The following is a 19,702-nucleotide window of genomic DNA, read 5'->3' as shown; positions in this document are numbered from 1 at the left end:
CATCTTATCTGTTTGCTAGATGCATCTGATCAATGACATACTATATTTTAATCCTACTTACACAGATTTTGCTAATGAAGAGGTACATAATCTATATAGATTTCTTTTTAATATTTTATGAAGATAATTTGCATTCTTTTCCTTTTAATCCTCTGCCTCCTTCTTTCTCTCTCTTTCTCTCTTCTTTCTCTCTCTTTCTCTCGAGATAAACAATGATATTGTACATGGGTCAACAATTTTTTAATTTTTTAATTTTTTTTATTTGGACTTACATGTTTAAGTATGTAAGTGTCAGAACACGGAAAACTTAGAATATGTACTATTATGTAGTCACTGCTTACAAGGCAAGGCATGGTACATAACATTTAGTTGATTCAACAATCCCATTGTGACTATAATAGAAATAGGCACCAAAGTAACTGTGTGTAGCGTATGTCCAGTCCAGTCTGATACCTCCTACACATTGTAACTCGCTCATCCAAACAGGAGATATCACAAAACATACATTGAAATTAGATTTAAAAAAGACTCATTTAAATCCCCTATCTTCCCAAAATTCTGACAGACTGAAACTTCTGACCAATGTCTATAACAGATATCTGCCTCCTTCGATACTGAAGATTCTTGCACATGCCGTATATACTCGGCCTGATTGAGTTGTGCAGGTGGACCAATATACCGGGGTTTCTCCCTACTCTAATATACAAATAGTGCAGTTGATTCTTAACGTACAAGGGTGGTGACTTTCCTGTACACGGGCCTCCATTTAATGTCCTAACCGAGGGACGGAGTGTTTTCCACTTAGCCTGCGTCTATGAAACAAGGGGAGGGGCACGTTAACATGTAGGCTTCAGTCATCCGCATGGGTGGGAACTTGAGATCTTTGGTCTGACAGGCAGATGCTTCACTGACTGAGCCAACTCGCCATTTCATTCATAGCTCAATCAAAATGGCTTTATTAGTACATGTAGTATTATTTCATGCGCACACCCAATCCAATTCATTTTACTCCACCAGTAATGTTGAATTGTACCAAACAAGAACCAGAACTTGAAGAAAAAAAACATTAATGAAGGTATACAACAAGAAGAGCATATCTTAAGAGAATGCAAAATCTGTTTTAAAAAAATAGAGAAAGAGGAAAAGTGATAAATGTGAACTATTGTCTTTGTGATATTAAATAGGTTTAACATATTTTAACAGGACCGTTGGTGATGTAGCGTGAGGTCTCTGATATTCTTTCCATGAATCTTTAATTGCTTTATCCCATTTTATTAATATTTTTTCTTTACTTTATCCCATTTTTATTGTCAGCAATCAATATTTGCAGTTAGTAAGTCCATGGTCCTAGACCGTTACCGTAGAATAGGGGAAGCCCCTTGCCCGTGAAAACGAAAAGTTTATTGAACCACAACAAGTCTAGCAGACAGTGGACACGCAGCGCAGGCATAATTTGCCACCACAATACAGAATAGTACCGCACACACGTACGAACACACACGAACACTACTCGCACTCAAGGTACAATACATGCACACACAAATGAAAGACAAATTTGATTCATGAACGAAGATATCGGAAGAAGTAGATCTAGAGACAAGACTCATGCCAGGTACTCCTCGGGGTGGTTTAATATGTATGGACTTCTCTAATCTTCCTAGCGCCTAGAATATATCATGGATCGTACTTAACTGTTTAAGGTCAGGAGTAACAAGGACAGATGACGACGTTATAATCGAGGTGAGAAATCGTAGATTTAAAATTGTTCCAGTTCTCCACAAACCACACAGGCACAGCATAGTGATAGGACCGAGCCCAGCATCCGGATTCGACGAAGAGGTAGGCGGGCGCGGGCTCCATGTGCACTGCGCCTAGCCCTTGTGCATCTGTGTGACACTATTTGTCGTTGTATTTGTATTGATATTGCCTTTTAATTGTTATTCTAAGTACCGGTAATATTGATTTAACAGAAAATTCATGTAGATTTATGAAAGTAAGTAAAGATTAGACAGCTTTCAAGAAGTGTAACAAAAACTAACAAAAATCAATTTCGTTATTTAATAGGTCTAGAGTCTACTGACCTGTCTAGATCTAGATCAAGGCCTAGACTGGTCTATAGGGCTTAAAGGTAAAATAAAAAAATCTTGTAACTATTTTCAAAGATGGAGTAGTCTAGACTAGACTAAATTCTGAGGGTCTGGAAACGCTCTCACGCACGACGCGCGCTAGATTTCGAAAAAACGCTAGGCCTAGACTATTCCTTATACGTGTGTTATACTCTCGCACGCGCGCTTTAGCGCCGATCATGAAAATGTCACGCATTGCTGATCTTTGAACTTGGTGTCTCTGTATATATGTGTTATGCATGTGTGGCATGATTAATTTTGTTAGGGATGTTATTTGGATCTGCAAAGACAGAATTAATACCCAAATCCCAATTGTTTTATTCAAACATCACATACACTATACAGTGCGTCCGAGATAATTTGATTAAACCATAATTTGATTAATCGAATTCGTTTTCACTGGCTGCATGCCGTATCAACAAAAAAAATTAACAAAAGACTTAACTCCATTTCGTTGACAATCAGCCGTAGACGAAAGACTTTATGCATGGCTGATTGTCAACAAAACAGAGTTAAGTCTTGTCAATTCTGCTTTTTGCTACGGCCAGCAGCCAGTGAAAACAAATTTGTTTGCTAAAATTATGAATATGTAAGGGCTACTTTAAACAAACAGAACTTTGTCATTCCGTGCTCATTTTTCCTGATTGAGGTGTCATATGAAAGGGCAAAAACTCAACTTTCTAGAAATGTGATTTTCTCTTTGAAATTCAGATACCGCCCGCCAAACGACTTTTCGGTTTCCTCTCTTCAAATTGATTTTAATCACTTATGCGGGAAATATGCATCATAATGAGTTCCACCAAATGAAAGAGGAAGATCTAAGCTTTCCAAATATGTGTCATTTATTAATTATAAATGTGATTAAGTTATGATAAAACATCGATAATTCTCGGAACTCTTGCAAACAATGCCTCCTGTTCATCCAAGCGTGAACACATACCACACAAAAATGATACCAAATGATTTGGGATAAAACACTCTTTCATAAGATGTATAACAATTTACTGTTCATAGATGATTTTAAAATAAATAAGCAATTTTCTATGTGTAAACTTTTTTTTTTTGGACTTGCACTGTACAGTGTACAATATCCCTTTCAAAAATGTACAATAGATAGTCATTACATAGTCATACTCATAAATGAAGATATTTGTGGCATGAAGTAATGCATTTTTTCTTGAAAATATGACGTAAGTAGCAGGCGAACTTGTGCATGTTTCATCTATATCCACCAAGCCTTAGTTAAAAAATATTTTTAATTCAATAACAAAACCTTTACTCTCAAGTTAAATGACGGCAATTAAATCATAGCTGAGAATGTTAAAAATATATTAGGTTGAAACATATAATGGGGGAACAATAATGTAACTCATTTATTTAAAAATACTAAATAAAAGCAGTTAACAAACGTATTTCATTTACCGGTATGCAAAACCTTCACCCCAGAAGAGCACAAATGCAACAAACTTATTTATGCACATTGTGTTCTGACAATACTATAGAGTGTTATACTAATATATTCAAATTTATTGTTTCCTGGGGACCTACATGTACATGAAGTGATGAGGTATTCCATTAACCTGTTATTAATGAATGAACTGCAATACATGTACATGGAATCCAGTCTGCATACATTATTTTTTGCTTTGTCAGGCGAGCCTCGGCAAGCCTTCAGGTTGTCCAGAACAACCTTTGTTGAAAACGTTTTTGTACAATTTGAATATTTTAATAAACCAACCATTGAGCCATTGCAGTTAAAAGGGTACCGTAAATTTAATTGTAAGTGAATGAAATTTCTTCATCACCACACACGCCTGGGTAGAAAGCAAACATAAATTTAAATCATTTATTTGATAAACAACTTCGCATATTACATCATCTGATCAAGAAATGGGCGCTGTCCATGTCTTACTGAGAAACTGTACAGTATGCTAGGAACATCTTGTTTTATACCTCTCTTGCACACTTTGGTGAGTAATCTTGTAGATTAATGGGCAAGAATACAATATTCCTTTCAAAATGATTAAACTTTATTTCTGGGTTGAGGTTTCCTTAAATGGTGTTGATTTGATTTACATACTATATTATCAGTGCATATCCAATCCAATCCAAAAGATATTTGATATAGCGCATTTTCCTTGCGGTGATCCAATTTGATAAAAATTTCAGAAAATTCTGTATTCTATGAAGGTCATCCTGTACAAGTGTATGATAATGTAACCTTTCCTTTTCTCAAATACCTTGTTACACAATTACACACTTCACATGCATCTGTTTTGGCCATATATTGCATACTTTCAGTCATGTAATTGGTGTTGTATAGTAGTATTGATGTGTTCCTTTGTCCTCTTTTTGTACAGGTGATCATGACTTGACCAGAGGATACAATTCCACATTCTTCTATCAAGACGGCTTACAACACCAGATTGCTATCTCAGTCAACCAGGAGATCTGAACATTCAGACCCCACATTAGAAAGAGACTTTATACGGCAGTCTTTTGGGGGCTGAAGGGTGATTAATTCATCATTTGGAAGTCTCACTGTGTGAGAAACTGACCAGTGTGCAGAAACAAGGAACGTCAGGATGACCAACAGTGGGTCATCATCCGTGGTCTGGGAAGCACTGGGGTGTCTGGCAGGTATCGACTGGACCGCTCTCTTCTTTTGGTGTCTTATCACTTTCTCTCTCTGCCTTGTCTCCATTCTTCTCATCAGTATATTTCTGCCTGTCACAATAAAGGTAGGTATTGTGTGCATATGAATCTCTTCAGATGTTAAAAAGTCAAGATTTTAAGTAATGTTAGGGGTAAAAAATGTTACGTTTCTGTGGTGATTGGTATCAAATACTTTATATCAAAATATTGTTACAGGATTACATTATTTAATATAAGTTATATTCCAGGAGTAAAATGATTCAGAAATGCCTTAGCATTATTAAGTCTCAAATACGTACTGTATCTTTTCTTCTTTGACTTTGTTCAGTGATATTTACCTTTTGTCTTTAAAATGAATCTTCCAGTTGTATGATGTGTGAAATTGCTCGCCCATTATGATAATTTAAGAGCCCCTTGAATCCTTGTCAAGAATTTACAGAGAAGTAGGAGAGGTGACGAACACTCATACCCGAAACACATGACATGTACCCTTTAGATTGGCAAATCACAGCTCAAGCTTTTCACAATATACTCACTGGTATGAGACCTAATATGCAATCTTTTTTCCAGTAAGTACGTGTAAATACTGTATAAACTTTAGTTGTACTTGGGAAGGTCTAACTTAGATTCAGGATAATTTTTTTCTTCTTTCCTTTTCTTTACAATTTTCAAATTTATGACCTAAAAATGCAATATTCCTTGTTTATGCTTGAGTGAATAGTGCATTGATTCATAACCACTGTTTAGTACAAACATGAATGATGTTGCAAAAATCAAGACCCAAATAAATCCCCCCAAAAGAATACATTTCACATTTTCACTCCACATCTAAACTCAATTCTGTTATTTAAACAGTGACCGGTAATAAATCGGATAACTGAATTTTATCTGCAGTGGACATTGTAAACATGTAGAACTAGAATACCAGCAACTTGATCATATCACAAGACACAAGATCATATCACAGGATCTATCAATATATATTACATACAAAGATTCCCAATAAGGAAATTATTGACAGCGAAGAGTTGTTATTCATGTGCAAGGTCATAAGTTTCCTGTGATCTGTTATTTGAAACCAAAATGTGGTACACTGTATTAGGATTACGGTACATGTACATGATCAAAACAGTGTACAGTATTCTACATGTAGGTACAAAAAAGGGCCCTCATGGCTGGGCCTGAAGAAATCCACCAATGTCATACATTGTAGTAGACAGAAATAATCGTCTGATATGGGTCATTTCTTTAATAAAACTGACATTTGTTGACATTCCCCATATACAGACAGTACTACAGAGATCTCATACCGTGGGGGTAATCTGGCCAATCCAGCTGCCACTTATGGTGATAGAGCTTTCTCCCCCGATTTTCACTATTTAGATCTAATTTTCTGATTTATAAATCAGATATAAATTAAGTATATGTATTGTACTCCTATTTAAACTAAATAATAATAATTGACTCATCATACAAATGCAAAATTTTTGGACTTACTTATATGATTTATCCAATTTTTTTCTCCGAACCGTGAAACGTACCGTTCATCCATTCAAATTAGTAATCTATGACATCACCCGGCCGATATATTTCCGGGTCAACCTACCAAAACATAGCAAATGGCCAATCAGAGCACTCGTTTCGTATTGGGTTATGAATATTCATATATCACTGGGTTGACTCGTACGTAGCTATTGGACGTTCAAAAAGAAAAAATGAATATTCATTAATAAAAACCAAGATGGATGACAACGAATCATGTCGACTACGAGACTTTCTCGGATTAATCATTAATTTAGGATATAAATGAGCAAGCTATCGTAAGTCAAAGCCATATATATGTTTGTTATTTTTTATATTTTTATTAGTCTATTGTAATATTGCAGCAAAAGTCCATTTATGAGGATGTAAAGAGTGAAAATCTTGTTGCATATCTCATTCATCGCGGTCCTGCCGAACCGAACCATTTGTTCCACTAGTACGGCATAGGCCGTACTTCAGTCTATGTATAGAGGCGGTCAGTGGAGCCAGATGCAATCTCAGTGAAACCACCGTCGATATCAGAGACTGCAACTTTCGGTCTAACATTGTAGTTGCTCTATCTAGAAAGTCCTTGTCACAATATGCTACCCAAATAAAAAATCTTTTATTTCCAACTTTGATGTTTTCATGGAATGAATCCAGCTGAATCTATGAGAAATTTTCAATTCCAATCTAGTGTTTTGGGGGATACGAGTGCCTGTAGTATAAAATCATCATGGATTGATATTATTAAGACATAAACACTAATTTGATGCACTGAACCTAATGCAGTATAGATAGTCCTTTGGGTTTTTAAAGGAGACTTGTCAGTTGAGCAATTTCAACAAAAAAAATTGCGCTGCAGTCCTTTCTGCACTATACATATTACATACAACCTTTTACTCTTCATTGGCTATTGAAATCCTGTGATTTGTGTGAAAGGATGTTTTTCATAGAAACAGAGTTCTCTATGAGAAGATTCAATGAGTAATAACCTGCTTATTGAAAGTAAGCCCCAAGGTCAGATTAGTCTTTCATGTATGCTTGCTTCATTAAACTTCTATATTCTGTTGTAGTAACATGGAGTACAGGATGACTTAACAGTGCATTGTCACTCATTCTGCTTGCACTTTTTGGAAGGGTCCATGATTTGAGCTAGACTCACTAGATACATGTACATTAACAAAATATGTTTTTGGTTATTGTTATTAATGTGATCAAATTTTGGTGATTAAATTTTGGTGATTAAATTCTTTCATTCATTCTTTTTCCATCATTCACTTGCATCTCAAGAACATTAAAGTTGTTTTGTTTTATCAATAAATAGTGTACCACTTGCTCAAACTGGGCAGGTGATGCCATGGCATTCCAGTTAAGATTATACACAGTACTCAGTGGAAAAGTTTGTTGACCTGGCAAAGGCTTGTTGTAGTTAATTTGGGGCCAGCCCTAGGGGTGAAATATTGTACTCTGCATGAGTATAGTCTCAGTCAGTGACAGTACATGTACATGTACTTTTAAATGAAAATTTACTCAAAGTTCAAATTTCCCAACAGATTTCACATCTACATGTATATCTGTGCATGTATTATTTAATTCATATAGATCTGTTACATTACAAATTGAAACTACTTTCTGTTGGAATGTAAATTGTATTACATGGGGGCCAACATGACGATGAAGATATTCATCTGAGAGATCATCATTTTCTCTAAATGTACATTTATTTGTTCAAATTAAACTCTGTAATAAATAACACATGATATTGTTGATGCAACAATGGAGTTACTGTACTAAGTTGACCAGTTTCTATCCATTTTTTAAAAATTATCATTTTTGGGTGTGTTTTTTTGGCACACATGCAATATCCCAATATTCCACTTCACCATAGCCTATATTTAAACAGAGGATGTGCATGTCATGACATTGAAAAGAAAGTGAAAATAATAACACAAGAAGTGGAACCATCTTTCCCTGGTGAAACTACTAAACCTGAGAAATTTGCTTAGAACTATTTTATTCTGACCTTGTGTAGTCCAGCTAAAAAGTTTGTTCAACCTAAATATTGGCACCATTTCAAGTTTAGGAGAAAAAGTTTGTTGACCCTCCCCCTTTACAATGTTTTTTTTCTCGATGGGTTCCATGGTTCAGGAGAGTGAACAACCGGCCTATTTCATGCAAGAGAACTTCTGTGTGCTTTCTTTTGAAGAAAAAAATCCTTTGAGTACCTTCAATCGTGACAATTGACAGGGAAAAAATATAGGCCAAATACTTTCTCAGAAGAGCCTGGAACCTGGATGTAAAGATTTCTGCCTTTTCTTAAGAAATAAAAGAAAGCCTTCAGGTATTGATTTCTTTTCATTTCACTCAGGTCCAGTGGCAGTGGTCAGGTCTAAAAGGTCACTACCGGTATTGTTTTTTCATTTGTATAGTGCTTTCTATCCAAAAGAGCAGAAAGAAAATCAACAGTATTGATGTGCTATTACTAATACAGTAATGTGTACAATTGATATTTAGAGTTTGGCCACTGGTAGGCCGGCATACTGTAAGCCTACATTGTACATACTTGGAGTTATATTTTTTTAGTTTAAAGGTACTATGTCCCTTTTGCAGCCCACCTCAAATTCTGTAGAAATTTGCATGAATTATGAATATGTCATGTATGTCCTATCTGTGAAATTTAAGCAGTGTCCTAATATTCAAATTATGCAAGGAAACCCGTTTACTTGCTAGTCTTCACTGTCTAGACACTATTGAGTGACTGACTGGCTTTTTTTCTTCTTTGGTAATAACATACATAAAATGAGCTGTAAAGGGTACATGAGCATTTGTCTACATCAATAACCCACTTCTTGTGATGGCCAAAATTAAACTGATTGAATCTTTGCGCCGCATAAAACGTATGACCATTCGGTACAATGGTCTGAAAATCAAGACTATTACTTATTGGCTCTATAGCTTCTAAGTCGATTTGACAACTAATAGTCATTATTTTCCCACTTGAAGACATTTTCAAGACCCACCTTTTTTAGGGAAGTTCTAAATTAGTATTATCTTTGAAATGCCGTTGGAATTTAACCTTTTCATTTTTTTGGCCTGCAAATGGGACATAGTACCTACCTTTAAGGGTATTTATTTATTAACAATTAAATTTTCTTAAATTTCTTTGCAGTTATCTATTTGTAATAACTTTGAGTTTTTGTAGGATTCTGTGAGATGCTTTTTCCCCCCTTACCAAAACTTTTGCCTATGAAGAGAAATGGATAAACAGACGAGGCAAACATGAGCATGACCTTCTCTTTTTATCAGAATACACTCTTGTCTGGACATAAAGGCCCATTTACAAAGCTAAAAAACCATTGGTTTTTCAGACTGCCATTAACACTACTGGAAAAATTAATAAGAATTAAGAAACCGGTAGTGTTTGATAATTTTTTTTTTTTTTTTTGGGGGGGGGGGGAGGAGGAGGTTGCTCATGTGCCACTCTGCATGCGTTTAAAAATTCCACACTCCAGAGATGGATTTTTTTATTTGAGATTTTCCTGATGTTTTATGGGTAGTTGCTTAGCACCTTCAAAAGAAACACAGGTCTGAATGTGAGAAAAACTGATGGTTTTTGCTTGCAGGCAGTGTACATGTAAAATACAGCTATAGTGACAACATTGATCCATTTGTAATCCAATCTACATGTAATACTCATTTTAGATCAAAATTTTGAGCCTGAATTTCCTTCAGCTATTCAACTTTGCTTGTGAATTTGGATCTGTTATAGTATTGTGTCATTACCTTCAAGTGCCTCTTTATACTGCCACTCAAGATTAGCCTCCAAGTGTGTGAACAATTTAATTTGTTTTTGAAATGTGATTGTGAAGCTATTTCGTCTAAAGATTTTGGGTTGTATGATCACATTAATCAGGAAGGAAATACTTATATTACTTAATACCGGTGATGTGATATTATTTATCTGTGTGCTTCACAGGACTGGTGTTATTCTATCACTTTAGACTTCATTCTACATGTATTTACTCGCTCAAAGCTTTCAATGGTACAGTAATACAGTATGACAAAATAGAGATTTCATTAGTTTGTCAACATTTCCTTTTCCAAATATTTTCAAAGGGGCGTTAATTTTGTATTTTTCTGGGTCACAGTTTCTCCTATTGTAGTATACCTGATTGCATGTTGTTAAACATTTAGTTCATTAGCTGATTGGTTTGTTGCCCAGTTGAACATGTAAGTTATTGGCTATTAAATGCCTGTCGATGTGCAGTTGGTTCTCAAACCAAGTTCTTTGTTGTAAACATAACATTTTTTGACATATACAGTATCACATACATGTATATATGCTGTATGCAAATAAGTTAGTGTATGATGTCATCCCCTCAATTTTCTTTATCCGTTTTGTACAAGAGTTAACAAAAATATCACTTTTCTGCTCTGGGAATGTAAAACATGGCTTGAATCTCCATGGTATATCGTCGCCGTTTTCACGAACCGGCACAAGCCACCGAAATCCCTTCAAAATGTAGTTTTTATTTTTTTTGCATTTTTAGCATAAGTTATCAACAATCTTTCATCTCACCAAATTTCAGCATCCAAAACGCTTTAATTTTTGAGATATCCATGGTTACACAAATGACAAAAACGACACACGAGCCAAAAAGCACGATTCATATTTTCACGAACCGGCACGCGCCGTGATAAGTCAATGGGCTGTGCCGGTTCGTGAAAATATCTTTGCGCTTACAAGACAAGACCTAGACGACGCGACACAGGCGGTTGTGCCGGTTCGTGAAAATAAAATATGCGCTAAGACAGCGCGAGCGCTTTTGTCTTGCGCGTAAAGTTACATAGGAAAAACGACACAGTGGCTTGTGCCTGTTCGTGAAAATATTTTTGCTACGTAAACAGCAAAATAATATTTTCACGAACCGGCACGAGAGTCCAAAGCTTCGTAATATTAATAGTAATTGTCATTATGCTTAATAAATGGAATGTATAGAAAATACAGAATATTTTCCTTTCATTGATATGTATTTTGTGATATAAAATTTGACATAAGGCATGTTTCTGGCGAATTCAAAACGGGCTAAACGTAAAACGCGTTTTTCTCAGAATGTACTTATTTCGTTGCGCGTTGGGCTGTGCCGGTTCGTGAAAACGGCAACGATATGTGCAAAATCACTATAACTGTATTTTTTTTGTAGGATAAAAGATTTGTTTTGACATCATAAACTTGGTCATTTGCATACACCCCACAGGTTGTATGAGATACATATCATATTTTAATGAAATTACATAAAAATTTCATAACTTTCTTCTTTTTTGTCAGAATTTTATGAAACTTTCACTGTTTTGTTTGTTTAATTCTTCTCTATTTATTCAATTCCCTTTGCAAATGGGTTAAACCTGCCCTTTGATTTAGGGCTAATGGATGGAAAGTTTAAAAAGTTATCAGGCATTTCATTATCACATCATTACATGGATTACTGTTCCTTATACACCCATTAAGACAAGTTTAGTTTGAGTTTGGTTGTTCTTTAAGACAATTTCACTCTGTTTACTCTTCTTGAGAATGGTGAATGTTCATAAACAAGTGTTAAATGGAGATCAAGTGTTGAGAGGTAGAGGAAGTGAATCCCTGGATCCCGGATCTTGTCTTGTCTCTGCCCTGGTTGGAAGTATTTCCTTTTATCATTCATTCCATGTCATTGTACTGTAGTATAATTTGCACTGTACACACCAATGGTTTGTTCACACTTCCTGGAGTAAATCGCTGTAAAAAAAAAAACGCCACAGTTTTGCTGTGTCATATCTGAAAACGACCTACATGTAATAGCTAGTTCATGTATGATGTGGTAAAGCAAAGAGGGGGGGGGGGGGGTGGTAAACTTTGCTTCACAACTCTTACATTATAACATACAAATGTGTGAGTACTGTATGTGTAGTTGTACATGAAGGACCAGTGTCCCACACAGCTTCTTCTTTTTCCCCTTTAAAAAAAATATTTCTTAAAAGTCTGCCACTGTAAACTGCTGCAATTTTGTACTCATCATGTGTGAATGAGCCTCAATGGTAGTAACAAGGAAACATGATGGATACAACTCTAAGGTCTAGTCAGAGTAATATAAATAACATCGCTCTCATCCCACTCACTTCCTTCTGACACCTGTTTCCTTTTTCAAATGATATTGATGTTTTAAGCTGAAAGGAAATCCAACCTTGATAATGAAGTGAAAGCATGAAAATCTTTAGAAACTGCAAGTGATAGTTGGAAAATGTAGTGTACACACTGTATAACAAGTAGAACTATGATTTCAAATTGGCAAATTGATGAGACTGCAATCTCATTAAAAAGTTATTCTCTATTTGTTCTGTCATTGAGAGGAATATTTCAAGTGCATGTAAAACAAGGCAACAACAGATAGCTATCAGTAATTGCCATGTATTCCACTCATATTCAATGTTTTTTTGTATACAGCGAAATCCTGTGAACGGAAATGAAAAGGATCACTGCTACATATACAGGGGGTACATGTATTGCAGGCCTGTATGTGTATCTCCTCATACAGTATGCACTGAATCTCTCTATATTCTGAATAGATGTGAGTATTGCTGCTTTTCTTGGCAAGCAATTTATTCTACAAAATTAATAGTTACCTTTCTTTGCTAGCAACGGCAATATCTGGAGATGCAGGTAAAAAATCGAATTGTAGGAAAAGCAATGCTGTGCTATCTTTTTATAATTACAGCCAGGGCTCAAATAATTTTTTTGTCCACGGGGGCTCTTCCCCCCAAAAAAGAGCCCCCGTGAGCCTTCTCATGGGGGTTCTTTTAGTACTGACGGGGGCTCTTTTTTTATACAAATATCCATTGAATTGGTACCTATGATACTCCTCAATAATGCTATTTCATCATTATCATTTTAATCAGCATTTTCCCTCTTACAAATTTACAAGCTACATAGCTGTTACTGACTTTCATTCCGTGATGACATTCTCTCGATTTCTTCCCGTTCTGCACATTATTTCCTCCTCATTATTGGGAGCAACATTTACATTCTTTCTTTACTGAGACGCATAGCGGCGAGGCGATTTTGTGTGTGTGCTATCTTGGACAGGTGCGGATCCACGGGCCGATTCTACCGGCCCGCCCCCCCTCTCCTAGCCGCCCAAACCGGTAAAAAATAGGATAGTAACGTAAATTTTACCTTAAGAAATAAAATAAAAACGCCCCCTTACCTGCCAGTGACACAAATGCGGCATCAAAATATTTGTGCTTCTCTGACCGTAATAAAATGCCTAAAACCCCTGAACCCCCCCCCCCCACCAATTTACGCTCACTACCCTCTACCTGATCGTAAATACTTTAGCCCCCCCACTTTGATAAACGTTCCGCGGGGCCTGTGTATATAATATATACGCATACAACACTGATCTTTATGATGTCTTTAACGTGAAATATCTTCTTCTCCCCTTGCAAACGAGAAAGAAAACAAAGTCATTAAAAGGGATTAAGCGACAAATAATGATTGTGATTCAAATTGATGCAAGGATTGTTTTTGAATAAGCACTGCTATTCACCCGAATCTTCTTTGTAAAAACAACTTTTACAAATCTCAGCCATGCTTACTGAGTTGAGACGTTCCATTCAATGTAAAATACTCATTAAAGAATCATCATCATCAATAGTGATCTGTCAGTTCATGACAGGTTCAGTGGCCCATTAAAAATTCCATATCAAGTGTCTCTCCAAGAGAGACACTTCAAGAATACACTTCTCCTAATCTGACCTAATCTATCAGTATTAGTATGAGCCAATATAAAGTTATTATTCTTTATTCAGTTCAGTATAATGCTTTTCCTCAAAAATAGTTTCGCTATTTTTGATAGGGTTGAGACGCTAAGAAATGTTTTCAAATGTATATTACACAAACCCTGAACCATTGCAAAATGATGGTGGTTCTCTCTCTCTCTATCTCTCTTTATTTCAATCATGCATTATCAACTACATATAAAGCAGCAACCAAAAACTTAGGGTTATCTGAGATAGGTGAAAGTAAGAGTTTAAAAGAAAGTCATGCTAAAACGGCGCTTCACCTCCCCTCCTTAACAAAATGAAATAAATTAGTGGTCCTCCTCTCTGGACAGCATCCCCCTCCCCCGCTTTAATATTTACCGGCCGACTGAGTCGGCGCAAAAATGTTCCCCAAAAACTGGACCCCCAAAAAACAAATATATGTGCATTTATCCAGCCCCCCGCCCCCTCCGCTCATTCGCCGATTCGCCGCTAAATATTTTCTCAAGATTTGGGCCCCCCCCCCCTCTTGCCGCCGGCTGGATCCGCCCCTGATTTTGGACCCCCATAAGTGATGTTTTCCTGGCATCTACTTACATGCGAAGCATCGTCCACGAGCTTTTTTTTGTTGCTATTTTGAACCCCTGTATTGTTTTCCTGGCATCTACTAACATCTTACTGTGTGGGTCGATCTGGACACATTTATGGCGTGTTTCTATGCACATCACATTTTCACTTGGCAGCCCAAGGAGGGGGGGGGGGGGGGGGGGGGGGGGGGGGAGGAGGGGGTTAAACCCCCTTCCCCCCCCCTCCCCCCGTAGATCTGCCCAGGTTACCATATCATTCCACGACATCTTGGTCTTTTAAGGCACTGGCAGTCACAAGTCATGTGACGTCCTTTTAAGCACTGGCAGTGCCTTATAATGAGGTCACACGTTGCAGTCCACGTTCTCATCGTGCTAAAAGTCCCTAATATTGATTTACTGGTCGAGGTTCATTATTTGCTGGTCATTTGAAATCACCAGATTTCAGCGGGTTTACGCTTTCACAACGAAAAACTTCCCCATCACCATGTTTCTGCCCTTGCTCCAGCAGACATGGCGCGGCAGCGTGCACACGTACCGTTACTAACGGCGCAGTAGGCCTATAACCACTGTTGACGGCGGCACTGCACTGCGAGCTGAATCGCTAATAATAATAAGGCCTACTCATAGAACCAGAAATCTTGGTTTAAGGTTTGTAAATTGAAACTCAATATTGTGTTAAAGTTATAACAGAAAAGATAATCTTTATTTTATAATTCCACGGGGGCGATTTTTATGCCTCCGCCACCGAAGGTGGTGCCGGAGGCATCATGTTTTCGGGTTGTCCGTCCGTACGTCCGTACGTCCGTCCCGTTTGACTGTTATCACAATATCTCAAGAACCATTTAAGATTTAAACTTAAGACTCGGGAATAGTATTTATCACCATAGGAAGACGATCTGATTAGATTTTGGAGTACGTAGGTCAAAGGTCACAGGTCACAGAGGTCAACTTATGAAATTCCTTGTATTGAGTTTGTTAGCGCGATATCTCAAGAACCATTTGAGATTTAAACTTCAAACTTAAGGATAGTATGTATCACCATAGGAAGACGATCTGATTAGATTTTGGAGCACGTATGTCAAAGGTCAAGGGTCACAGAGGTCAACTTATGAAATTCCATACATTGAGATTGTTATCATGATATCTCAAGAACCACTGGAGATTTAAACTTCAAACTTAGTGATAGTGTGTATCACTATAGGAAAACAATCTGATTACATTTTGGAGCACGTAGGTCAAAGGTCAAGGGTCATAGAGGTCAACTTATGAAATTCCATACATTGAGATTGTTATCATGATATCTCAAGAACCACTGGAGATGTAAAAACTTCAAACTTAAGGATAGTATGTATCACCATAGGAAGACGATCTGATTAGATTTTGGAGCACGTAGGTCAAAGGTCAAGGGTCACAGAGGTCAACTTATGAAATTCCATACATTGAGATTGTTATCATAATATCTCAAGAACCACTGGAGATTTAAACTTCAAACTTAATGATAGTGTGTATCACCATAGGAAGACAATCTGATTAGATTTTGGAGCACGTAGGTCAAAGGTCAAGGGTCACAGAGGTCAACTTATGAAATTCCATACATTGAGATCGTTATCGCGATATCTGAAGAACGACTGGAGAATTTTCATTTCAAACTTAATGATAGTATGTATCACCATATCATAATATCTCAAGAACCACTGGAGATTTAAACTTCAAACTTAATGATAGTGTGTATCACCATAGGAAGACAATCTGATTAGATTTTGGAGCACGTAGGTCAAAGGTCAAGGGTCACAGAGGTCAACTTATGAAATTCCATACATTGAGATTGTTATCATGATATCTCAAGAACCACTGGAGATTTAAACTCCAAACTTGTTTGAATTGCTCTATAGCGGAGGCATCATTTTCGACTGCGCGCAGTCAAAATTCCATCTAGTTAATTTTGCAATCGCCCCCGTGAGCATCCTGACGGGGGCGATTATATAGCTCACGGGGGCGAATCGCCCACCGCCCCCGTGTATTTTGAGTGCTGATTATAGCCTACTTTCATGTATTGTGTGTGTGTGTGTGCATTAACTACATTGTACCTGTACTTTTTTCTTTAAAGAAGAATTACTTGTTTGTTTGTTTGTTTTTTCTTTTTCTAAGTACCTTATCTTTCTACCAATTACGCGTAAGGAATTATTTTGAGTCATATTCAAACTCTCAAATAATACCCCCATGCAGACAAAAGTTAGAGAAGTAAGTCACTATAATCTCAATTCAGATCTTTTGTGTATTTTGTGGGGGCAATACAAAAGCATTACCAGGGCAATGGGTGTTCATGCATGGCATTAGCAGCAAGAAGATGAATAATAAGGTTCTATACATTGTGAGCTAGCTGCTTGTATAGTAATTTCAGAATACATAGACATAGACATTTCATAAAGAATTTGGGCAAATTGCCACAAAATTAGTTGGGTCAACAAACTTTGTAGCACTAACTAGAAAGTTTCCAAATTATGGAGGAAGTTATAACTTTGAGGCTTTCCTGTCATCCACATGGCAATATGGTTACTATCAGATAGCTGACACTTCTAAGAGAATAATCCTGGCATCCATGTTCATGTATGCAATATATTGTAGGTCATTGATTAAGACTTCAAGCACAAGTCAAGAGCTTATTTCCATGTTATTAATGAAAGTGGAGGTAGAAATTGTCAAAGTGGCAGGCAACCTTCATTTTTGAAAGTGAAAATGAGGAAGTGTTTTTTTCTACAACGCCAGTCATACTGTTATGTGCTTTTTGAAAAATTCCCACAAAATCTGAAGGTTAGATTACTGGGTAATGCAATCAATCAATGTAGCACTGTAAGTATTAAATGCTGTTAGATTAATGTGATGACATTATCAATAGACCATTTGTTACTAGGTAAGACAAACATTACGGATTGTCCTACCTCACGACATGTGATATATATATGCAATCCGCATTCTGACTATTGAAATACAAATATATATGTAACGGGTGAATGAAATAATATGTAACGGGGCACTTAAAGATTTGTGCATTAAATTTAATTACATTAAGAAAATGGTCTAGTACACACATGTACAGTTGATCATAGCATGGTATACTGTACATGCAATTATTTTTATATCACTTTTTTCAGGAACTAGAGTGGTTGAGGTCATACAAAGTTGGGAAAATCTTTAGGGCAGGCTGTTATAAAAGAAGACAAGAAATTGTAATTAATTCATAGACCAAACTAAATTTGGCATTGTTCTTTTGAAATTACATTCTCATAATGAGGATATTCTTTGAAAATTGAACCAAAAGTGTTCTTTTGTATTGAATGTTACACTTGCATATATATATTTCCTCCCCTCCCTCTCCCTCTCTCTCTTCCTCTTCCTCTCCCTCTCCCTTCCTTTTCTCTATTTTTCTTCATTTATCTCTTTTTCTCTCACTTCTTTGTTCCACTCGTATTATGATTCTTCCTTGCTTTCTACCTATTTGACTACTTATAGGAAGATGAAGGACTAACTACAGATGGACCCGGGCAGCCACCTCAGGGACTAGAAGTCTTCCAACAACTCTTCTCCCAAAAGGTAATTTTTTTATTACAATTAATAATATCATCACCTTTGTCATTGTAATCTTCATCACCATCATCACATCATGATCACCACATCTTCATCGTCATCACATCATCATCATATCATCATCATTGTAATCATCACCATAAATCATCACCATAAATCATCGTCATCATTCTGATCACCATCATTACTATCATAATTGTAATCCTCACCATCACCACAACCATCATCATCATTATCAATATCATTATCGTTCTGAACATCATACTCATTAGGACCTTCTCATTGCCGTCATAAGTAAACAAACCAAAAGCTTGGCATGGTTGTTTAAGTATCTTGGTTTTGATATTATTCACTGCACTGCAATCTGCTGGTACATGTATGTAGTGAGCTATTCCTCTCTCTAAAACATTTGTGACATTTGTGCATGGATTGTAATCATTGTATTCATGTAGACTAACCCCTACTATCCCACTATGAGGGTTCTACATATTCTGAATTCTATACTTGATACACTACCTTGTCACTGAGAGAATAGAAGGGGGGCTCCCTTATTCTGGGAGGTACGTGAAGGCTTAATCCTCCTCAAAGTATATTCAGGTTCCGTATATAACATGAATTTGTTGAAGTTGTTGACATTTTAAAGTTATAATGTTATATGATCAGTGAGATAGAAGATGTATTGAATAATCTCTACATGATCTTTTTGTCTCTACAGCTCCTGCCGATAGATTCCAGCACAGGTTGGCAGCTTATAGGTGTCCATCATGAGCTCAGATCTTGGGAGAAGAAGGTGGAGCTTGCAGGGAGCCTCTACAGTCTCCATGGATCTAGTGCTGTTGTATCATCTAATGCAAAGGTAACTACATGGTGGGGTATTATTTTGTTCTCAACTCATCATTGCAACAATGAATAAATAAAGAATATGTGCTCTCAACATAATAGCAAGCTAAAATGATTTGGGTCTCCTTTAAATTGGCAAATTATTATTTAGGATTCATATTTTTCTTTTCCGTTCAGTATGCATACTTGCACTTACAATGAGAATTGTGTGATTATAGCTTTTTGGTTGGATTTAACTAAATGTTAAGAAAATTTCTTAAAGTTTTGCTACATGCATTTCATGATTCACACATATTTTAATCATCCATTAGAGTCTCATTACTCCAATGTATATTTACATGGTTTATGATTGATCACGTTGGAGCTTTTGCAAGTAATCCCATGAGAGATTAGCTTCTGTACCCTGAATAGGGCTTTTATAATCCAATACTGGATTAATTCCCATACACTTTACAGGTGTTTTATTACATGTACTATGTAGATTACAAAGTAAGAAGTGGATTGATTTTGTGAAATATAATATTTTTGTTTGAAACACATTCTATGAAGAAGAACATAAAATGTAAGGTCATGGTTCATATAGTACATTTT

General features: G+C 36.5%; 1 protein-coding gene across 2 annotated transcripts in view; it reads left to right on the top strand.

Moving 5' to 3' along the window:
- Window positions 1–1,449: 1,449 nt before the first annotated feature.
- The window catches only part of LOC576766, a 30,044-nt gene continuing 11,791 nt past the window's right edge, over window positions 1,450–19,702 (top strand). Inside the window, exons 1-4 of one of the 2 annotated variants that reach the window (XM_030998970.1) lie at window positions 1,450–1,740; window positions 4,487–4,867; window positions 18,197–18,277; window positions 18,987–19,127. In XM_030998970.1, coding sequence (XP_030854830.1) covers window positions 4,712–4,867; window positions 18,197–18,277; window positions 18,987–19,127 — 378 coding nt within the window. In that variant the 5' untranslated portion in view covers window positions 1,450–1,740; window positions 4,487–4,711. The other variant, XM_030998972.1, reaches the window with a different exon arrangement.

The sequence above is a fragment of the Strongylocentrotus purpuratus genome, unplaced genomic scaffold (genome assembly GCF_000002235.5).
Source record: "Strongylocentrotus purpuratus isolate Spur 01 unplaced genomic scaffold, Spur_5.0 spur5_scaffold_5, whole genome shotgun sequence".
In the NCBI taxonomy this organism is placed as follows: Eukaryota; Metazoa; Echinodermata; class Echinoidea; order Camarodonta; family Strongylocentrotidae; genus Strongylocentrotus; species Strongylocentrotus purpuratus.
Note: the sequence above shows the minus strand (reverse complement) of the source record. Positions and strands in the feature narration are given on the sequence as shown.